A 22923-nucleotide genomic window follows, 5' to 3' on the forward strand; every position below is an offset into this window, starting at 1 on the left:
GTCTTGCTCTCCCAGGCTCCCTTCAGGATTTGCATGTATGTGTGTGTCGAGGATTATTAATGATGATTAATTTTGCCCTGAATCTCCTGTTGATTCTTCCATTTGATTTCTATGAAGATAAAACATGTGCCAGCGCACGCTTGAGATGAGAGTCCACCTCCCGAAGTGTCTCCAATTGTTCAGGACAAAGCTCCTTAGATTAAAAAGACCCTTCGGATGACACACTAGTGGGAGGCAGCATGAGTGATTTTGTCTGAGAGGTACTCAGGCCCTGCAGACACTTAGCACGTACCCAGGGTGCCTTTTAATTCCGTCGGTTCCACATATAATTCAGAGCGAGGGAGATCAAGGACTTGATGACAACTGTAGAAGACAAGAGCTGTCCTCCCCCTGCTCTCTGGCTCTGACTCCTCCTCTGACTTTCCTGTTTGTTTGTCCCACAGAGAACGCCAAGGGCGAGACCTTGGAGCTGTTCCAGTCTGTCCACGGGTGGCTGATGGTGCTGTACGAGCGGGACTGCCGGCGGCGCTTCACCCCTGAGGACCACTGGCTGCGAAAGTGAGCTCCAGGGGTGAGGAGGGCTCCATGGAAGCCAGCCTGCTCCAGCATGCTGCCTGAGCACTCAGCACTCATGTTCTAGGGCAGAGAGGACTTTTTCCCTCTGCTTCATTTTGTCTGTTCATTTGTGTAAAGAGAGCTGCTGTCCCTGTGAAGCACCTGTCAGGACGCTTCTGTTAAGAGATGTTTACACCAAATATAATTAGAGTTAATTAATGGCGACAGAGCCAGATTATATTTAGCATACATTTCTCATCCAAACTAGGAAGAGGTCTTTTAGCTGAGCTGAGCAACAGAACATGAGAGTTAAAAGGCAGTTTTTATTAGCAGAATTACTAGAGTAAAAACTGCTTTAGGTTTTTTGGAGAGTAATGGGGTGGGGGAAATCCTCCTATCACAACTGAACATAGGCAGGTATCTGCATTTTTGTCAATGAGTTCAAGCTTTATGGCAACCGCTGAAGCTGTGGCACTAGAGTAGCGACTGGCAAACTTTTTCTGTAAAGGGCCAGATGACTTTAGGTTTTGTAGACCAGACAGTCTCTGTTGTAGCTACTCAACTCTGCTCTTGTAGCACAAAAGCTGCCATAGGCTATACATGTATGAATGAGTATGGTCATGTTCCCATCAGACTCTTCAGAAACAGACGGCAGGCTGCATGTGGCCCACATGGTGTCATTTCCCAGCCTCACACTAGAGGATAGTTTCCTTCTTTTAATTCTCCCAAACCCATGTCTTTCTTCTCAAGGGATCTCAAACCTAGCGTGCTCTTCCAAGAACTCGACAGGGACAGAAAACGGGCACAGTTGATCCTGCAGTACATCCCACATGTCATCCCTCACAAAAACGTGAGTTGTACTCAGAGCTGGGCCCCGATGTGTCTTTCTGTTCCCCCACGTGGTTCCTGCCTTTCCATCCTTGCTACAGCAGTTGGAGGTGACTAAGTGGGATCATTCATTCAGCACAAGGAAACGGTGGTTGCTATTACTCTGGTGGGGTTACACCAAGTGCTGGGGTACAGAGCTGGAGAAGACAGTGTGAACTGGCAATTCTGGTGGAGTGGCAGCCCAGGTGCGGAGACCTGACCAGCTGGAGGGAGGGAAAGGGGACAGGAAAGGGTCCCACAGGCAAAAGTGGACAGTGTTGAAAGGCTGAGTTAGAAAGGATGAGGTGCTTTTGGAGAGCCAAATGTACAGTGTGGCTGGAGAGAATAGAAAGGATGAGGTCAAGAGGAAGCCAAGGAGGGTAGTAGGAACTAGAGCAAGACAGCCTTAGAAACCAAGTCTGGGAGCAAGGGCTTTCTGCAAAGCCACCAGAGGGCTGGACGCTTAGGAGGCACCTGGTCAGAGCCATACTTCAGGAAGGTCATCCTGGCTGCAGTGTGGAGGGCTGGCTAGAGGCGAGGGTGTTAAAGCAAGCTGTCCTGCACTAGGGTGGGCCCTGGGAGCCAAAAGATGAGCAAGTCAAGAGATTTTTTTTTTTTTTGAGACAGAGTCTCGCTCTGTTGCCCAGGCTGGAGTATAGTGGTGCGATCTCGGCTCACTACAAGCTCCACCTCCCGGGTTCACACCATTCTCCTGTCTCAGCCTCCTGAGTAGCTGGGACTACAGGCCCACCACCACACCTGTAAGGCCCGCCACCACACTCAGCTAATTTTTATACTTTTAGTAGAGATGGAGTTTCACCGTGTTAACCAGGATGGTCTTAATCTCCTGACCTCGTGATCCACCCGCCTCAGCCTCCCAAAGTGCTGGGATTACAGGCGTGAGCCACTGCGCCCGACCAAGTCAAGAGATTTTTAAGGAGGCCTCGGAGAATGGTCACATCCCGAGGGGAAGGAAAGGAAGAATTCAGGTGATGATCAGGTGTCTGGCTTGGGTGCTTGGGGGGTGTTTTCCTGAGGTGGAAGAGCAGGACTGGGACATGGTGGAGAGTTCAGCATCGAGCAGATAGGATGTGAGATGTCTCTGGCTCCTGGAAGCCACTGGACAGGGGATCTGGCATTCAGGAGGGAGGAACCTGTGTGGGGAGAGCACCCAAATCTCCTGACTGCCCCCGTGGACTGGGTGAGGTAGTCAGGGTATCAGACAGCACCCAAGTCTCCTGACTCCCCCCATAGCCTGGGCGAGGTGGTCAGGGAGTCAGACGGAGTGAGAAGTCCAGGGCACTGAGGCAGAGCCCTGCAGGACCCGTCCCACAGAGGGCCAGCATGAGGAGGGAAGGAGGGAAACCAGGAGAGTGCCACACACCCGGGGGATGAGAGAGACTTGGGGAGGATTGGGCTGTGGCAGGAGCATCCAGGAAATGAGGGTAGCAAGCATGGCTCACATCCCTGGTGAGTGGCAGGCACTCTGGAAATGTCCGATGCTGTGACAACACTCAGCTCCTCTCAGAAGAGGCTTCTAGGAGTCTGGGTTGTGTCCTTTATTTTTCTCCTGTTCTATTTTTTCTTTTTTTAATGAAGTAGACATATTCTTAGAAAGGAGCATAAATCACATTTTTGTAAATTAAATCTCATTTTTCGAGGTATTTCATCCTCACTGCTGTCTGATACTGTTCTGTCCTTGACTTTAATACTTATGGGTGCTATTCTTTCCCCTCAAGCAGTGATGTGCAAACAATGTGGCTGTTTAAATTCTTACTGCACTTGGCAAACTCTCAGAAGTGAAGTGCCTTATGGCAATTACTTAATCAAATGTGCCCTCCTTGAGGGAGCCCCTGCTATGATGTCCCTGACCTTGCTTCCAATAGAAAATGCACAGCTTTGCAAAACAGGCCGTTCTGTGGCTTTACTTTTCCAAAAGATAGAACATTCTTCCTCATCATGAACTGTGCTTCTCTGTAACTTCTACCTTTTGGTCCTTGAACAACCCCTAAAAGTGGCTTCTTTTATCTTCTGTGATCTGTTGGCAGCTCCCGTTTGCATCTGGGGCTTGTGTTTTCCAAGTGTAGTATCCTTAGCCTCTCCACCTCGTCTTTGAAACAGGCTTCAGCTTTCATCTCCTGGGCCTCATCTGGTTTGGTGGTGTCTGGTTTAAAATGCAGCCCCTCATCCCGGACCTGCGTGTCTGTGAAATCAGCCTCTGACCATTGCATTCCCATAACACATAGTCTAGACCCTCTGCTCTGTTTCTCTATGGTTCACATGTGCTGTGGCCACTGGAGGTGCCGCACGATATTTTAGATTTCTGAGGGGAACACAGTGAGACACCACACGAACTACTAGTTCAGAGCAGTTTGTGATTTCAACATGAGATTGCACTACATTCTTTTTAATGATGTTTGCAGAGCTGGCTTGTAAGAACGAAATAAAAATATTTTATATTTCAAAGTATGTGTATTTGTAAAATACAGCAACTGAGGTCTTAGGACATAAATATTTGGGACCTAACTACCTAGTAAACGGGACTGCTAGGGATTTCTTTTGGCCTAGGAGTACCATGAAAAAAGTTACTACAGTGATAGAGATGCTATGAATAAGAAAGTTTGGGAACCGCTGAGATAAATTGGAATGACTTTTAAGTCCAGGGTATATAGTAATCCCCACATTTTTTTTTCTTTTGGGAATTTTGCTTAAATATGTCATCAAGGTTGTTTGTCCTTAGTTCATAAAATTTCCTCCCTCAGGAAAATGGGGCCCTCCTCATCTCCTGCCCCTTCCTGCTCCGTGATTGCAGGTCCTGGAGGAGTATCTAAGGCTTGGTGTTTTCAGAGCAGATGGGCTGTCTTGTTGCCCCTCCGCCCGTCTCAAGCTTCAAGCTCCCCTTAATGGCATGTGTGCTGCCCTCTGCCATTGAAATATTCTTGCTGGAGCACACAGGAGGGTAATAGGCTCTCTCTGCTCTGTTACCATTATACCATCTGCCCTAAATGTTGAACCTCTCCCTTGTTCTTGATTTCACTATAATGCCTTTCTTGTTTTCCTTAACATTTGTTAAAGCCTCAGCTCTGCCTGGCTTATGTGCACAGCACTTCGTTTTCTGCACCCTCTTACATCGCTTTTACCTGTTTATGTGTGACTCATCCCCTGGCTGGCCCTTAAGTCCTCTCTGCCTTTTGTTTTTACCCAGAAGGCCTAAGCGTCGTGGGGTGGGCAGAGGCTATGTAGTATGGGGGCTGTGTGTGGGCTTTGGATTTCATTCCATCCCCCTGCCCACCAACTGTGTAGCTTTGGGTGAGTAAGGTCTTCATCTGTAGAATGGGGAGAATGATCCATACCCAGCTGTCCACTGTAGTCGCTGAGGTTGCCCAGCCCTTGCAGCCTGGATAAGCTTGCCTCAGACCTTCTTCCGTGCCCCATAGAAATCCAGAGCCCTATCCAGGCTTTCTGTGGTCACTTCTGTCTCTTTAGTTCTGTTTCTGTGTCTTCTGCTATCTCCACCCCATGCTGGATTGACCCACATGTAACTCGCCTTCCGCCTGTGTATCACCAAACAGCACCCCTTCAGGTGGTCATGCCAAAGATTTGGGGTCATAGGAAGTAGTTGGGTCACAAACTACATGACTCCACATGATGAACACCTGTTCTCAAAAGTCCTACAGTTCCCCTGCCATGGAGGGGAGAGGTAGGAGCACCCTTCATTCCTATCACCAGCCTCCCTCCCTTTGTCCCGTCTGTCCCCTCTGTTCTGCATGGCCCTGGAACCTCTCAGGGCTTTTGGTTCTACTCAGAGCACGTCAGTCCTGTCAGGTCTAGATCTGTCAACCAACCTCAGCGAGATGCTTCACTGAACAGTAGTTCCTCCACTCAGTACCATCCCCTTTTTTCTTCTTCTTTTTTTTTTTTTTTTTTTAAGACAGAGTCTTGCTCTGTCGCCCAGGCTGGAGTGCAGTGGCGTGATCTCAGCTCACTGCAAGCTCCGCCTCCCGGGTTCACACCATTCTCCTGCCTCAGCCTCCCGAGTAGCTGGGACTACAGGTGTTCGCCACCACGCCCAGCTAATTTTTTGTATTTTTAGTGGAGACGGGGTTTCACCGTGTTAGCCAGGATGGTCTCGATCTCCTGACCTCATGATCTGTCCACCTTGGCCTCCGAAAGTGCTGGGATTACAGGCGTGAGCCACTGTGCCCGGCCCATCCCCTTTCTTCTTAAGGGGCTGTTGGTCATTGCTTTTTTTGTTACAACCATATTTGCCTAATAGAGTTAACATAATAATTAAATGAAAATGTACTAGCACCCACTGGTATATAGTATTTCCTGTTGTCATTACTATTATTACTTTTTTTTTTTTTTTTTTTTTTGGAGACAGAGTTTCGCTCTTGTTGCCCAGGCTGGAGTGTGATGGTGCGATCTTGGCTCACCACAACCTCCACCTCCCAGGTTCAAGTGATTCTCCTGCCTCACTCAGCCTCCCGAGTAGCTAGGATTACAGGCATGTGCCACCACACCCAGCTAATTTTGTATTTTTAGTAGAGTTGGGGTTTCTCCCTGTTGGTCAGGCTGGTCTGGAACTCCTGACCTCAGGTGATCTGCCCGCCTCGGCCTCCCAAAGTGCTGGGATTACAGAGGTGAGCCACTGCGCCTGGCTGTTACTGTTCTTATTTGTATTTAATAAAGTTCTTGACTTTGGGGGAGATTCCCATTTTTAAAAAACAGCTGTAGTTGGATTTATGTATTCATTCAGCTGACTTGATTTAAATGGTATTAGGGTGCTGATTCTCGAGCCCAGGATGGGGCAAAGAGTCATGCTCTTTCTAAATAGGTTTAGCAGAATCTTAAGAATAAGGAGAGAGGGTTCTTTTCAAGCAGTAATTGAGAAATATTACTGGTGGGACTGTGGTGGGCTTGAAGGCACAGAGGTGGCAGGTTGAAAGGTCAGGGAGCTTTATACTATAGGGTCATTTTTAAATTTTCTGACAGTAGGAAAAGTTATCTTTGAATTATTTTTGTTCTTAGGATTCATAATACTGATTTCCCTTAAAGCAGGCACAGCTGGATAAAGAAGCCTCTGTAACTTGTTCTGCCACCAAGTTTTTATAGTGGATTATTGACTGAATGAGGAGGATTTTCTTTTTTCTTTTTTTTTTGTGTTTTTTTTTTTTTTTTTTTTTTGAGACAGAGTCTCGCTATGTCCCCCAGGCTGGAATGCAGTGGCGCAATCTTGGCTCACTGTAACCTCTGCCTCCTTGGTTCAAGTGATTCTCCTGCCTCAACCTCCCAAGTAGCTAGGATTACAGGTGCACGCCACCACGCCCAGCTAATTTTTGTATTTTGTATTTAGTAGAGACGAGGTTTCACCATGTTGGCCAGGCTGGTTTTGAACTCCCGACCTCAGGTAATCCGCCCACCTGGGCCTCCCAGAGTGCTGGGATTATAGGCGTGAGCCACCGCGCCCAGCCTTGAGGAGGATTTTCTCGTGGGCCATTCCCAACTGGACCCTAGCTGCAGCCAGACCACTCTTTCCAGAACATTTTTTGCTTGATGTGTATTCAACAATATTTCTAATTCCCACAAGTGTTCCAGGGAATGCTTCTGTTCTCACAAGACATTTCTAACCGGTAGCACATGTTAAGGCATCCCATTTTGCTTGCATCTCATCTAACTTCAGTTTCAGTCATTTTTGCAGGGTGTTTTTATGGAATCATCAGTTTGCTGACCCTGTTTTCTGGTCCCGCCTTTGTTCATTTTAGAGAGTTCTCCTGTTTCGAACCATGGTTACCAAGGAGAAGGAGAAACTGGGGCTGGTGGAAACCAGCTCTGCCTCCCCGCACGTCACTCACATCACCATCCGCCGGTCCAGGATGCTGGAGGTGAGTGTGAAGCCTATGGAATCCTACCACAAGGAAGTGGGCCCTGCAACATGGAAGCTCTTTAGTGGACGATCTCTGGCTTTTGAACTGTTCCTGTTACTCCTTAATCTGAAATCAAGGCTCTAGGAGCAGGAAAGGGGTCATTTGTCCTGTTGACTGCTCTGAACAGCTGCTTGGTTAAACATGTCCTCATTGCTGGAGACCCAGCAGTGTCTTCCTTTACCCCATGAGAGCTAGAGTGTCCTGGGCTACAGCATCCACCTCTTCATGTCCCTTTGAAATGAGGACAGGAGCTGCCAGTCACAGCGGCTGCACTAACACTCTCAGGTCTGTGCAAACTCCATTTGTCCCAGCAGGCACTTTGCTCAGACTCTCAACTGTGATTGTAGTATAAGTGGAGTGGAGGTGTTAAATTTACTGAGTTATGTAGAGAAATACATTTATCACAGAGCCAGAGGTTCTTTGTAGACAGAAACTTACAAGATACCACTGAAGTGACCCACCTGAGCTACTGGGTAGTGTCTGGGACTACCACTATACGGTGACTCCATGTAAATTAGAGATAGGTACCCAGTCCTCATATGTCAGAAAATTATCATACATTGGTTTTGCTGGCACAAGACCCTGACTCCAATCGGCTGGAACATGGTTGTCATAAACTTAACTACCTACGATGTCTGTGTTATCCATGCCACAGCCTCCCCTGGGCTTGTATAGTGCACAGCCTACCCATACACGCTCATCCTGCCAGCGATAGAGTTGGTGACTGAGCCACAGTCCCCTTTCCCTGGAGAGGCTTGGCTTCATTTATTTGCCGTGTTTGCACTTCAGACCTTTTTATCACACTCCAGCCGCAGTTCCTCATGAGCCTGTCCTGCAGTGTAGGACAGTCATAGGATCCCCTGAAGCATGTGGCCAGATAGCCACCCCCACCAGCAGATGGCTCCCGGCAGCAGCTGTTCCTCCTCACGTGTCTTCATTTTCTCCCGCGGTGCATCATACCTTGTTTGTATCACTCCTTACTGGAGAGCTTGTTTGAGTGCCCCTGGCCACTGGTGATCAATGCCAAGAGCTGCTAGAAAGGCAGTGTGTGCTGAACAGTGGATGTTTCTGACATTCTTCAAGGTAGGCATAAGGAATTGAAGGGCCCACTGGGCCCTGCAGGCCATGTGAAGGAGTAAAGCTGGCTAAGTGGGTCTCATTACAGGAGCATTCTGTTTGCATGCTGGACATATAGAAATAATCTCCACTTCTGCGCCCTCCTGTTCTTGGAACAGCCCTCTTGGTCTGTGTACCTCTGCTTGAGAAAAACAGCCCCCATGAGTGAGTTGATAAATGGCAACTGACACCCAGCCTCAGTGTTGGGGAGCAGTTGGAAGCACATGCCTCCCCAGAAGAGGCCACCGCCACTCAGCTCCTCCAGACCCACCATGTGATGAGGTGGGCTCTGTAATGCTCTGAGTTTTTAAGAGAAGGCCAGAATTCAGATCTTCCATGTTGTGAACTAATTGAACTCTATAAAGTGCCTATAAAGTCAGATAACACCTGTCTTTCCACCAAATTCAACCTGTGGGCCACCCATTTGCAACCTCTGCTTTTGACTCAGAAAAAGCCCAATTGTGTAGTAGAGACTCCCTTTCCAGCACTTTCCTCAGCAGACCCAGATGCACCTCCCTTGTCTCTAGAAATCCTCAGCCCCACTACCCATCATGCCTACCCAGACGTGGCCAGCACCCACCCACGGGAAGAGTCTGGGGTGGTGTAGATTGCAGTATCTCCTGAGAGTGGCAGAATCCCCTGACTCCCTTCACAAATATCATTGCTTATTGGAAATTCACTTGACATCCCAATTACTCTGGCCCTACTTTTTAAAGCATATCCCTCAGGGATGGCAAAAGAGATGTCTGTCTTAGGCAAAGTCCCTTTTCCTCTTTACTTTCCACTGGAGAAGGAGAGAGGTTGTTCATTGTTATCCCAGTTGTCGTAATCTGGTGGCTTGGTTATTAGAATGAGAGCCCAGGGGCCTTTGCTGGATTTGGACACAAGGGGGCATCAGTAAGCTGATCTCAGACTCATGCTCTCCTGGGCATTGTTTCCGTTTTTTATGGTTAGTATTGAGGGCTATGCTTCTCTATTAGGCTTCCAGATATTAAAGTTCTGTAGGAAGGCTCTCCTTCCCAGAGGGTGAGTTTGGGCTGGAACTCTAGCACTCAGAACCGGAAGGATCCTCAAACATACTCTTACCCAGTCCTTTCTCCTATCTCTGTCAAAGGCAGAACTGAGGCCAGAGAACTTCAGTCAAGGTCACTCGGATATCAGTGACAGAGCTAGGCCTGGAAGCCAGGCATCCCTTTTCTAGCTCAGTATTCCCTGTGTGTGCACGTTGAGATGCAGTGAAGAAGAGGAACGCTGACTCACATTCACCTCCCAAGAGGCCTGGATATAATCCTCGCACATCCATGCCAGTTCCCAGAAGGGAGGAAATGTATCACAAGAGGCAGTCCCCTCTAAACTTCTAAATGAAGAGGCTGGTGTGGAGCTGATCAAGCAAGACTGAGATTTGAATCCAGTAAATGCTCCTTGAGCTAGGCCATGTGCCACGTGCTTTCACATGTACCATCCCATTTCATCCACATAACCACAAACGCATCTACTAATGCGTGTGAAGGCTGGGGAGGCATAATTTTAAAGCAGGATGGAAGAACTCCTGCAGGCAGACGGGAACTTGTTGGAACTCTCCATCTGTTCTCATCTCAGTGCCAAGATAATTATCTTAAATTTAGGCAGAATGGCTTAAATGCTGTTACAGCTGCCTGGTGACTTCCTGTTTCTCCCTTTTGTCATCTAACTTAATGATTCTCAAACTTTATGTACATAAAAAGTCCTTCTCAGGTTTGCCTCCACAAAACTGCGCTCCTGTTCCCACATGTGACTTAGGAGTCTTGAGAGGTAATTTTCCCTTGCCCACTAACTTTGAAGCCTAACCCCTGAATAAGATTCAGGGGCACCATAGGATAGTCCTTTGGGGATCACTGAGTGAGCATGGCAGGAAGGCAGCAAGGGTTCCCCAAAACAGGTCTCGCCACACTGGCATACTGCTCGTTTGCTTTGTGATGAGGGGGACCAGACGGCAGCTGAGTGGATGCTGCGGAGACGGCCTGTGTAACCTGTGAAGCATGTGACAGTGTTACAGTTGTAGCTGAAAGGGAGAAATGTGGCATGGCCTTCATAGGACAGCAGGGTTGATTGGTCACTTGTTCCATCACAGCGTCTGAAGACATCAGTTTCACCTGGTGATGGGGCCTCTCAAGTCGGGCCAACAGACTCTTCCCTGGGCCCTGGGCTGTTCAGCACTGTTTTTATATCACTGCCCTGAAATAAAAACCTCAGCACCCCAAGTACTAGGAATGCATTAGATGATGGAACCAGAAGCCAGGAAGGCCTCAACAGATTAGAATCAAGAGACAGACTAAACAGATGATTTAGTAGGAGAACTCCGAAGTTGTGGTTCTGGGGCTGTGCATGTTGAGGTCTGGATGGAGAAGATGTGCTGAATGGCTGTGTCCTAAGAGAGCTGACCACCAGCCAGAAGTCCAGGCCCAGCACCACCCCCACATCTCGGTCTCTGCTCCCTGCCTTGGTCCCTGCCATCCACCTGCTCTGCTGCCAATTGAAAGATCTGACAGAAAGTCAGCCCTGTTACTCTTTGCCTAAAACCTTCTACGGCTCCCATTACCTTCAGGATGTCCCCTAAATTCCTCAGCATGACTTGCAGGCGCTTCATGATTGGGAAGGCAGCGGGAGATGAGGGGTGATGGGTAATTCTTTTCATTTTATAGTGTTCTGTAGGTTTGATTTTTTTCTTTTTTCTTTTTTTTACCATGAGCTAAAGATACTCTTAGCATTGAGAGAGAGAGAAATGCATCTTGTCCCGGTTTCTTTCATCCTTTGTCTGATGGCCAGGAGCTTGTCATGACTCATTTTGTCTAACTTCCCCGTCTCACTGCTCTGTCCCCTTGAGGTCAGTCTCCCCTTGCCAAACAGTGATACCGTCACATCCCCAAATGAATCTTTCCTTTTAATCAGTGCTCATTCAAAAGCAGGTGAGAACGGCTCCTGTCATGCACCCATGTTTCATAATTTGCACATTTGGTAATGATGCTGGGAGAGCTTCGCACAGAGGAGAGGGAACCCCGAATTGTGTGTGTAAGGCTTTGGGCTTCCTAATGGGCTGTAATTCTGCTCTTGGCAGGATGGCTACGAGCAGCTTAGGCAGCTCTCCCAGCACGCCATGAAGGGGGTCATCCGTGTGAAGTTTGTCAATGACCTTGGGGTGGACGAAGCAGGGATTGATCAAGACGGTGTTTTTAAGGAGTTCTTGGAAGAGATCATCAAGAGAGTATTTGACCCAGCACTCAATCTGTTCAAGGTATTTAAGGGGAGCGACAGCAGGGCTGACAGCAGCCAGATTCAAGAAGTGAAGAGCTGGGCTTGCTCCTTGCAAGGCACTTGACCTCTGCCTCTCCCCGTCTTTTTGCCTTGCAGACAACCAGTGGGGATGAGAGGCTGTACCCCTCACCCACATCCTACATCCATGAGAATTACCTGCAGCTCTTCGAGTTTGTGGGGAAGATGCTGGGGAAGGCTGTGTATGAGGTAGGAACATTAAGAAACAGAGAAATGTAAAATAAAATGTTAACAGTACCATGGGCTTCTTCATATACACATATGTGATCAGGCTTGGCCATGTAAACTGTCACTAGGATACAAGCGAGGACAGGGGCAGGAACCAAGATTTGTTGTACACCAGTGCTAGGTACTTTGCCTGTGGCATCTCATCTCATCCCATCGACAGCCCTGTGACAGGGCTGCTGCTATCCTGGCTATTTAAGGATGGGAGACCTGAAGCTTTGAGGAGTCACCTATCCAGAGTTTCATTGCTAGTTAAGTGTTAGAGGCGGAATTTGAACCCAGGCCGGCCCAAGTCCTAAGTAAGGCCAGCCCTCTTCTTTCCTGAGGCATGAGGAGTGGTGTGCAGAACCAGATGGCCACACGGAGGCTGGGTCCCCATTGTAGGAGGGCAGCATTTTGTGAAGTTTGATAGTTTTAAAATCTTGTGCTGTTTGAGCGAGTGCTTCCCAGCCATGGCAACAGGTCAGGACCAGCTGTTCCTAGTCAGCTATGTGACCGTGTGCCTTCAAGTTTCTTTAGTTTTTAAGCCGCGTTCTCGCATCAGTAAAGTGGAGATAAGAAAAGCCACATTCCTGGGTTGCCGTTAATGTTAAGTGAGGAGGGCCTCCTACGGTGCCCAGCAGCTGCTCACCCCAGGTGGATCGGAGCAGTCATCCTCACCTTACTAAGAGGAAGTGAGTCTGGGTTTCCACTCTGTGGCCTGATGGGGTCAGGGTGATGTCGTGGCCCACACAGCTCCTGTCCATTGAAACCCCCGTCCATTGAAAGCCAAGGTGGAACCACCTTGAGTGGGAAATCACCGCCTGTTTCTGGGGAGAGTCCTGCTTCCCAGGAGGAAGGAAAGCTGCAGCACCAGCCCAGCCAGTCTGTGTGGCCTTTGCAGTGGGCTCCAGAGCTGCAGGGACCTTGCCTGGGTCTCAGGCTCTGCTGAGCTTCTGGCCCAAGCACGGAGGAAGCGAGCCACCTGGGCAGCACTCCTCGCATACCCCAGGAACCTGGAGAAGCCAGATGCTTTCCAAACAGAAAGAGCCAGCAGCTGGGCCAAGCTGAGAGGGAGGTCTCAGGGCCAAACTCCTTTCACTCTCGAATAATCCATTGTTCTCTCTGTCTGGAAACAGTCTATGTGCACGGGCCTCAGTCCCTGGCCATGATGGAATCAGTGGCCCATCTGAGCCCCTGCCCAAACACCGTCCAGTCTTCCTTGTGCCCTCCAGTGATTTGGGTCCTGGGCCCATTCTCTGTGCCTCTGTTTCCTCATCTGCATAATGGAGACAATTTCTCAGTTGATTGTCATTGAAAAAGTTAAAAATCCCATTAGAACCCACCCGAGCACATGGCATATTTTTTCCTTTAAACACGTTGCTGTGATGACACTCAGAAGAGCCTGGGCTACCTGGAAAGCATGGCCTCCTGGCTTTTCTGAATGTCATCCCATTTCGCAGGCCTCGCCTCTGTGTCCTTTCCCTCCCTCACCTCTGACAGCAATTGTGCTGACGAGAGAAGATGGGACCTGCTAGGCCCTGCGGGAGGAGTGGCATGGATTAACTCATTTACCCCTCACGGTCCTCTGACAGGTGTCATCAAGTCCAAGTGACTGTCCCCTCTCAGCCCCTCCAGTCCACATGCCTCTCTCCACCCTCCTGCCGCTACCCTGGCACGGTCTGTCGGCGTTTTCCCCTGGCAGCATGTCACAGCCGTCTGGCTGTGTCTCTGCCTCCTGCCTTCCTCTCGCCAGCCCATTCCCCACATAAAAGTGCAGCTCTGTCCCTTCCCTGCTCAGAGCCCTCTGGACAGAATCCAGCCTGCGGCGAGGCTTATGGGCCCTCCCTGACCTGGCCCTGCGTCCTCATTGGACATAGCTTCCATTGCTTTCGTGCCCTCCATCCCTGGAGTACGCCTGGGGCCTCGTACCAGTGCCTGGCTGGCTCCTTTAGGCCTCACTTAGCTGGCTTTTCCTCCCGGAAGCTCCCCAACTCTGCCTTTGGGGGAGAGCTTATCCTCTGTGCTCCTCTGGCATCTGCCTATGCCATGGCTGCCCTGAGAGCTTGGGGGGGCTAGTACTGTGCACGTTCCATCCTCTTAACTGAGAGGCTTGTGCTGCCCCTGACTGACAGGTAAGACAGCTGAGGGCCCCTGGCCTGGCAGCAGCCCAGCTAGGATTTAATCCCTGAGTGCTGTAGCTCCAAACCGTGTGTCCTGACCACTGCGCTGTCCCCAGGAGGCACTCAGTTGTATTTGGTAGAGGATGGGGAGATACTGCCCTCCAGATTGGAAACTTAGGAGGGGCCTGGAAAGGCCGATGGCACCCTCAGGCCATGTCTGCACCCTGAGCCATCCCGATTGAAACACTGCATCAGAATCCTGGCTGATGGACAGCTCTGCTTCTCTGCTCTCCCAGGGAATTGTGGTGGACGTGCCATTCGCATCCTTCTTCCTGAGCCAACTGCTTGGGCACCACCACAGCGTCTTCTATAGCTCAGTGGATGAACTGCCCTCTCTGGACTCCGAGTTCTATAAAAACCTCACCTCCATCAAGGTAAGCATGGAATGGTGGCTGAGCTAAGCCGACTACTGGTGTGAACTCACAGCTTGCGAAGTCCCAGAAGGAGATGGCCTGTCCTCTCTTATTGCTGTTGCTATAGCTGCTGCAGGCCCCTCACTTCCCCCTGTGGGCAGTCCCACTCGAGGCTGATCCTCACAACCTCCTTCCTCAAAGTCACGAATGAACTTCTTTGCGTCAAGCTGTTCAGCAGCCATGGGTGTTCCCAGCACCAAAGCAGCGCCTCAAGGGAGGGTTAAACCTCTAAGCACATAGTGCTCCATGGCCCCAACACTTTCCCGTTCTCTGTTACATTAGCGCTATGACGGGGACATCGCTGACCTGGGCCTGACGCTGTCTTACGACGAGGACGTCATGGGTCAGGTAGGTCCGCCCTTTGGCTGAACTCCCTTTCCACTGCCCCCATGGGTTCCTGAGACCTGCTGTGTTATTTGTGTTTTCCTCAGAAAGAGCCCCAAGCTGAGGCTCTGTCTGGTCCCTTGTCCTCCCCACCCCTCGCCCATCCTCCTCCCATCTTGCCAGGAGGGAGGGCCCCCTCCTTTCCTTCCCAGTTGACCTGGCCTTTGAAGCTTCCTGCAGAGACCCTGCTTTCTTATATCGCATTTTAGGGTAATTCCCCATTTGTAACATGGCTTTTCGTTACCATGGTGAGGATTAGCCGTTACAAATGGGGGATTATGTCTTAGAGAAGGGGAAGATGCCACCCGAGAAGCGCCTCAAGCAGAAGCCTGTCTTGTTCATGCTCGGCATGCAGAGCAGAGCAGGGAGCAGAGACCCTGGTCTCAGGGCCACAGCACGTCTCCTCCCACGGTTCCTTCTGGCTTTTCTCTGTAGTGGCTTCCGCCCCCTCTGGTTGTGTCCTGGTGGAGGTCCCTGCATGAGGCTCTGGGAGTGCAGGTCCAAGGGCTGCTCGGGAGAAACTGTGCCATGAGCTTCTTAATGCAGAGCCAACTTCTTAGACTCACGCTTGGGCACCTCAGAGAGAACCCCCAGTCTCCCCGAGCCACACTTTCCATATCCATTTGCCAGATGCGAGTCCTGGATGGGCCCAGTCTGTAAGCACCGCTGGGAGCCCTGCGTGGCCTGTCCTCCTGAAAGGCCCCTGGGCAGGCTGGCATGTGAAGGCTCTGAGCAGCCTGTGAGGAGGAAACCAAAGTGGAGCTGAGTTAATCTCAAGCTTCCCTAACTCCTCGGACACAGAACTCTTCTTTGAAGGAAGGAAAGAATGCTGTCTCGCAGGATCGTTCTCTACAGAATAGCTCACGGGCAGGGTGTTCCTGGAATCGGGGAAACCTCAGGCTGGCTGATTCTTAAGGGCCCTTTCAGCTTTAAAACCCACTGGTGCCACCTGAGATGCTGACAGCAGCGGGAGTGGGATCACTGTGTTCCTTTCTAGATCTGTAGGGTTATAGAATCTTCACAGAATTTCTATTAAAATTGGCTTCAAGTGATAGGTCCTTTGATTTTTAGGTGATCCACAGAAGTGTTCTTGAAGTTGAAAGAAGCAGTTGATTTTACAGAGTTTAAAATAAATCTATAATCAGATGTTGAGGCTTCCTCTTGACATAATTTTTCTCCCGACTATAAAGATAATGAAACTTCTAACAAAAAAAAATTAGCTCTAATATGAGCAAAAGATGAAAATGCAAGTTGCCTGTAATGCCAGTGCCCACAGGGTGCCCGTGATAGTGTGTTACCTGTGTCCTTTGAGACTCTTTCCAGAGTCTTTCCCTTTCCAGAAATGATGCCATTCTGTGCATGTTGTTACATCAGTGGCCTTTTTTCACCTTTTTAGTAAACGCACATTTTCATCATATTGTTTAGTACCTGCACAGTATACCAGGGTATGGATGTACCAGTGTTTATTTAACCGTCCTACTCTGCTCCGAAATGCCAACACATTCCCCTCCATGACATCCCGAAGTCTTAATACAAATGTTTGAACAAGGATTGGGTGAGAAAAAAACCTTTCATATCTATCATGCAGGGTCTACTTGTTGATATTTCAGCCTTGACTTTATTGAGAAAGTATGGTTCCCAAGCATGTGCCGTCTTAATTCCATCATTATCATGGATGTTTCTGCCGGGCCCTCTCATCTCCGGGAAGCTTTATTTCCCCATTAGAGTCCTCCCTAGTAATTATTCCCATCTTCTCCCCCAGCTTGTTTGCCATGAACTGATTCCTGGAGGGAAGACCATTCCTGTTACAAATGAAAATAAGTGAGTATAGCAATTAGGTTTTTAAGGTCACCACTTGAAAAGACTTCATTCTGGCTCTCTGGGCTTATGTTGAGAATTTATTAAGATAGATTGAAGTAGAAAGAGGCCATAAATATCATAATGGAATTTACCAGTTACAGTTCATAGGCCAGAATTGTATTAACTTCAATTTGTGGCCGGGCGCAGTGGCTCATGCCTATAACCCCAGCACTTTGGTAGGCCGAGGCGGGCGGATCACGAGGTCAGGAGTTCGAGACCAGCCTGATCAATATGGTGAAACCCCATCTCTACTGAAAATACAAAAATTAGCTGGGCATGGTGGTGCGTGCCTGTAATCCCAGCTACTCGGGAGGCTGAGGCAGGAGAATCGCTTGAACCCGGGAGGTGGAGGTTGCAGTGAGCCAAGATCGCACCAGTGCACTCCAGCCTGGGCGACAGAGTGAGACTCCATCTCAAAAAAAAAAAAAAATTGATTCGCAAAATAAGAATTGACCATTTATTTTTTGCAGCAGCACTTCTAAGGTCAGAGGCACCCAGGCCACAGTGTTCTTAGGAGTTTAATAACGGCCCTAGATGCAGACAGATGGATTCTGAGCCATTCAGCACACTGTCCTGAACCCAGAGGGCACAGAGGTGGAAAGACACCTTGGCGGGGAGGGGCAGATCATTTTGTATGATAGCACATGGCAGTTGTACAAAACAGTGTTCTTGAGAAGACACCGTGATGAATTCAGATGCCATAGACAGAGGTCCTTAGACATGGGAATTGGAGAGACTCTGAGGCCCAGCAACTATTGTCACAGATAAAGGGCTCTGCAGAATCTATCGTAAATGTCAGCCTTTTTGGTCCCTAGAAGCAAAACCTCTCAGTGCATGGTCTCCACTCGGCCCTATTGTCACCTAATTAAAACAGTGGAGCCTGGCATGAGAAGCAGACATTGGTCCCTTTGTCAGTTTATCAATCTCCCACCGCCAGGCTCAGTTGAGCATTTGAACTGTTAATTGGAGCATCAGTCTCTTTAGTGACAAGTGAGGGCTCCGTCCCACCTGGTGAGTCATTTGAATCAGATGCACGTCACAGTCCAGTGTTCCCAAGCATCATATTCCTCTCGGATCAGGTGGTTCGGTCAGTCTGCAAGCTTGGGACTTTTTTATTTAGACTGTCAGAAATGTCAGGAGAACAGACCCTGTTTTCATAATGATTGAAATACACCAGCCTTGCTCCTTGGCCACAGGGCATTAGTTGGAAAACTTAGAAGGAAAAAAGTGCAGATTGGGAGGGACTGCCTGGGAGAGTAGAGAGGGCCCAGCCAGGGCCAGAGAGAGAGCATGGTGAGTCCTGCCCCTGCCTGCCATGTAACCTGTAGCCATTCCTTTAGGGGGATGCTTGTAGGGCAATGTGTATAAAATACCTTCCTGGGTGTCAGGCTCAGAGGAGGGCTTAAATGACAGCAGTGATGTTTACCATCCTTAGATGGGTGACATGTCACATGGATCCTGCCACCCCCTGAGAGGACACACATTGCCAGGTGTTGCAGCTTGGGGGTGACGGTAGGTAGTCACTCACTATCCCCACATAGACACTGGCTGCTAAGTAGAGCACCCAGAGGAGGTAGGTGGGGGCAGGCTGTGCTGGAGGGAGAGTCCTGTCCTGCTGGGAAACCTCCTATGTGGAAACTTGTTTCACAGATTCTTAGCATTTATAGCATAAAGCCTCAGGTCAGGGTAAGGACACTCAGTTCTGCATACTAACTCAAAAGGCCTGGCAGTGCCAGTTTCTCCCTCTTTAGGGGTGATACTTGAACTTGATCTTGCACTTTATGAGTGTTGGATGTTTCCCATCCTCTCTTCTCTCGTATCTCCCTCTTTCCTTCCCTCCCTCTCACCTCCTCCCTTCCTCTCCCCCTTTCTCAGTAAAGTGGAGCAGTACTCGTCACCTGCTTCAAAGTATACCTGGAAGGAGGAGCAATGATAGGAAAATCATATTTGTATGTATTAATGTACAGGTTTGCTGCTGGAAAATTTTTTTAAATAGGGATATTTTCGAGATCACTAAAGCTTTAGCATTGTAAAACATTTATTTGGACTCTACTAAGTTGGAATTGGTGAGAGTCGTACCTGGGCCGGGCTCAAGTTCTTTGCTAAGAAATCAGTGATGCAAGGCTGGGTGCATTGGCTCACACCTGTAATCCCAGCACTTTGGGAGGCCAAGGCAGGTGGATCACCTGAGATCAGGAGTTCAAGACCAGCCTAGCCAACATGGTGAAACCCCATCCCTACTAAAAATACAAAAATTAGCTGGGCATGGTGGCAGGCACTGTAATGTCAGCTCAGGAGACTGAGGCAGGAAAATCACTTGAACCCAGGAGGCAGAGGTTGCAGTGAGCGGAGTCGCGCCATTGCACTCCAGCCTGGGCGACAAGAATGAAACTCCATCTCAAAAAAAAAATAAAAAAGAGAAGAAAAAGAAAAGGCCAGACGTGGTGGCTCACGTCTGTAATCCCAGCACTTTGGGAGGCCAAGGTGGGCAGATCACCTGAGGTCAGGAGTTTGAGACCAGACTGGTCCAACATGATGAATCCCATCTCTACTAGAAATACAAAAAAATTAACTGGGTGTGGTGGTGCATGCCTGTAGTCCCAGCTACTTGGGAGGCTGAGGCAGGAGAATCGCTTGAACCCAGGAGGCAGAGGTTGCAGTGAGCCGAGATCGCACCACTGCACTCCAGCCTGGGCGACGGAGTGAGACTCTGTCTCAAAAAATAAATAAATAAAAAGAAAAAAGAAATTAGCGATGCTAGCAAGCCTGTTGGAATGTATGTAACCTGTTGAGAGGATTATATGCTTTATGCAGTTGTAGTTGAGGGCACTGTGTTCATCAAAGCAGACCCAGAGACCCTCTGCTTGGAAACATTGTAAGTTGCTCTGACTTCCCAGTTGAGTCCACTCCTAGCCCAGCTGCGCGTTTAAAGCATCTGCAGGTCCGCCTTGCCATAGCATTAGACTGTTGATCCAGATTAGCAAGGTTTTGATTAAAGTTTTGACATGAAACAATTTTTTTCTATTTTAAAACTTATTAGAGGACTGAATGGTATCTTAATTGATTTATATCCAGAAGAATGAGATTAAATGAAAGTCCAAAAAGCACCCTTTGTACTAAGAAGGGCCCTCTTCCTACCTGAGGAATGTCTCCTTGTGATTCCCGACATAGTGGGGGCTTACCCTGAGGTGTGGCCTGTGGGTTTTGGGGAGGAGTGAATGATGCAGTGCCCTCGCAGGCTGGATGTGTTCACAGCGGCGTGTGGTGTGCAGTTCGTGAGTGCTGTCATCATCGTCGCCATTGTCATTGTTCTGATGAAACACTCTGGTACTGTTTGTGTTTTTTTCAGAAATGACTAGACTCATCTTTCAGCCCATTGGTGACAGCCTTCCCCGTCCTGTTAATTGTCATTGTTTTCTCTTCCTTGTTGGCAACAGAATTAGCTACATCCATCTGATGGCACATTTTCGAATGCACACTCAAATAAAAAACCAGACAGCTGCCCTCATTAGCGGATTCCGTTCCATTATCAAACCCGAGTGGATCCGAATGTTCTCAACTCCTGAACTGCAGCGTCTCATCTCCGGCGACAATGCTGAGATTGATCTGGAAGATTTAAAGTAAGAGGCGGGTGGGGGGAAGGGTGAAATTCCTAGGCCTCCCAGAAAGCCAGCTGCTCCCTCGCTGGGTTCCTTTTGGAGAGTTGTTTTAGGAGCCTGTCTCCAGATCTCCTTCTCCTCCCTGGACTGGCTGGACTGCTTTGGATTAAAAGCTTGACCACTTATCTGCCTAGAGATAAGAAGTGGAAGCCGGCCTGAGGACTGGGGGTTCTCTGAAGCTCTAGAAGATGGGGTCAGAGGATCTGGGGTTGGCCTCTGCTTGGGAACAGCAGGGCCAGCTCTCAAATTCCCCACCCTTTTAGCTTCCCAGGGAGATGGAGTTACTGAGGCATGAACTTCTGGCTTTAAGAGAAATTAGTAGTGTTCCCCAGGCCTGCCAGAGTGGACTGTGCCAGCTGTCTGCATGACCTGCCTGCCTGTTCATAAGTGCCCACCCTAGCACGTTGCTCAGCCCAGGTCTGTATTGCTTTCAGGAAGCACACAGTCTACTACGGTGGTTTCCATGGAAGTCACAGAGTCATCATCTGGCTCTGGGATATTCTGGCCTCCGACTTCACGCCGGATGAGAGAGCTATGTTTCTGAAGGTATTTTATTTATTACCTATGCATGCATGCATGTATTCTCATAAACCTGGAAGGCCAGTTGATGTAATAATTTACGCTGAAGAAAATGAAATTATCAGGAGGACCTCAGATAGTCAGCACATCCTCTCCCACAGGCAGGCCTCCCGGTAGGCCAAGCAGTAACCAGAGAGGGGCTCGAGGGGCACAGCCGAGCCTGCTGTGTGTCCCTGGCTGCAAGGACAGGCCCCCTGCACAGGTGGGCATACCTGTTGTGCTCGGCACTCCGTCCACCCCTTCGCCTATGCTGGCCTTGATAACATCTTTTTTCTTTATTTCCTTTCATTATAGAAGTAAATGACCCTCTGCTTGGAACCTTACCTTAGGAAAATACAGATAAGCAAAATTTTAAACAATTGCTGTTCCTCCAGTATGGAATTGTCAACTCTCTACACTCCTACTCACCAGGGACTATCTCTCTATACCCATTTTCTCAATAGCGTAAGACACACATACACACCCACAGTGTCCCAATAAAACACACACAATTGCTTAGGCTGATATCAAGATGTATTTTTGCAAATAAAGTGGCTGACGTTAACTGGTTCCCCTGTTATGGTGTCTGTAAAAGTTGTAAATGTTCAAGATATTCCCCTAATGCCATTGCATTGTTTTTTGTTACTGACATCAGCAGTGTGTAAGTATTTTCTAGGACGCTGGATGGCACACACACTTCTCTGTGTATGTGTTATATATGTGTATATTTCTCTAAAAATGTCATTTCCCACCAGCCTTCCTACTTGACAGAGTATCAATGAACATTTTGCCATGTTCTGGGGGTAAATTTAGTGCCTTGAAATGTTTTCTTTTGGAGGTTTGGGCTTGAACAATCTCATGTGGCCTCATCTGTTGAGGCAACCTGGACAGTGTCACTGGCAATTAAAATGACAGCTGGTTTCCTCTCTCCTGGGTAGTCATTCTGAGGAGAGTTTATTCCTGTTGAAGAGGCCCTCACTCAGTCTAGCAGATAACACAAATGCCCCACATCCCCACAGGTCTCCGAGGATTTAGGGTGGGCAGGCAGACAGAATCATCCTCCCAGTTGATTCTGGGAGAATCAGTTCAGTTTTCCCAGAAGTGCCTCATGGGCAAAGCAGTTTCTGCCAAGCTATAAAACAGCTCACGCTGGCCCCTCCTACAGAGAGGAATACCAGTGTCTCATCATTGTGCAGGTGCCGCCCCACAAAACAGGTGTGTTTGTGTCTTTGGATAACCTGTCACCAAACCTACAGTTCCCTACCATGTGCCTGCCCTTTTGTGCAGCTGCAGACAGGCCCCAGAGCCAAGCAGAAGAAATGTAACCCTTGCCCAGGAATGGATGTGAACACGACCACGCTTCTCTTAAATGTAAAGCAAGCAGAGCATCCAGGGGTTTCCTGTGTCCTCCGCCCCGCCCCGCTCCCAGGAGCGGGAAAGCTTCCCTCCCTCCTTTCACCCACCTGAATTTGCAGCGGGCAGACCTGAGCCAGCCTAAATTGGGATGTACAGATACTTCTGTGTCTGTCCCCTTATTCTTAAAACAGGACTAACCACAGCCCCGACACACAGCATCCGTAGAGTGATTGGATGAGGTTGCATTCAGGGAATGCTCTTCACAGTGTGGAAACACAAAAATGCTTCCTGCATTGATGCTGCTATGGTTTTTATAAATAAAACATATTAGAATAGGAATAGATCTTGTTAATACTCTTTTGAAAACTTTTTTTGATGCCTGACACACATAAACTGTCTTTGGATGGTCTCAGGAATCTCACAAACATTTATAACAGACCCAAACCCTCAACTTGCCCCTGAGTTTTGGAGGACAGCTTGATGATGTAAGTGACAAGCCCCTGTATCCCCTAGAGAAGGGAGAACATTCTTG

At 48.9% G+C, this 22923-nt stretch overlaps 1 protein-coding gene across 8 annotated transcripts in view; it reads left to right on the top strand.

Moving 5' to 3' along the window:
* The window catches only part of UBE3B (ubiquitin protein ligase E3B), a 61915-nt gene that overhangs the window by 34824 nt on the left and 4168 nt on the right, over positions 1 to 22923 (top strand). For 6 of the 8 annotated variants that reach the window (XM_055236618.2, XM_055236615.2, XM_055236616.2 and 3 more), the window contains 10 exons: positions 444 to 558; positions 1306 to 1405; positions 7188 to 7307; positions 11560 to 11736; positions 11853 to 11963; positions 14398 to 14535; positions 14857 to 14922; positions 16721 to 16779; positions 20256 to 20438; positions 20912 to 21023. In XM_055236618.2, the coding sequence (XP_055092593.1) occupies positions 444 to 558; positions 1306 to 1405; positions 7188 to 7307; positions 11560 to 11736; positions 11853 to 11963; positions 14398 to 14535; positions 14857 to 14922; positions 16721 to 16779; positions 20256 to 20438; positions 20912 to 21023 (1181 nt within the window). Of the gene's footprint in view, positions 1 to 443; positions 559 to 1305; positions 1406 to 7187; positions 7308 to 11559; positions 11737 to 11852; positions 11964 to 14397; positions 14536 to 14856; positions 14923 to 16720; positions 16780 to 20255; positions 20439 to 20740; positions 21024 to 22923 lie in introns of those variants that run through there. The other 2 variants (XM_063614429.1, XM_063614428.1) reach the window with 1 other exon arrangement.

Source organism: Symphalangus syndactylus, chromosome 13 (assembly GCF_028878055.3).
Source record: "Symphalangus syndactylus isolate Jambi chromosome 13, NHGRI_mSymSyn1-v2.1_pri, whole genome shotgun sequence".
NCBI classification, from domain to species: Eukaryota; Metazoa; Chordata; class Mammalia; order Primates; family Hylobatidae; genus Symphalangus; species Symphalangus syndactylus.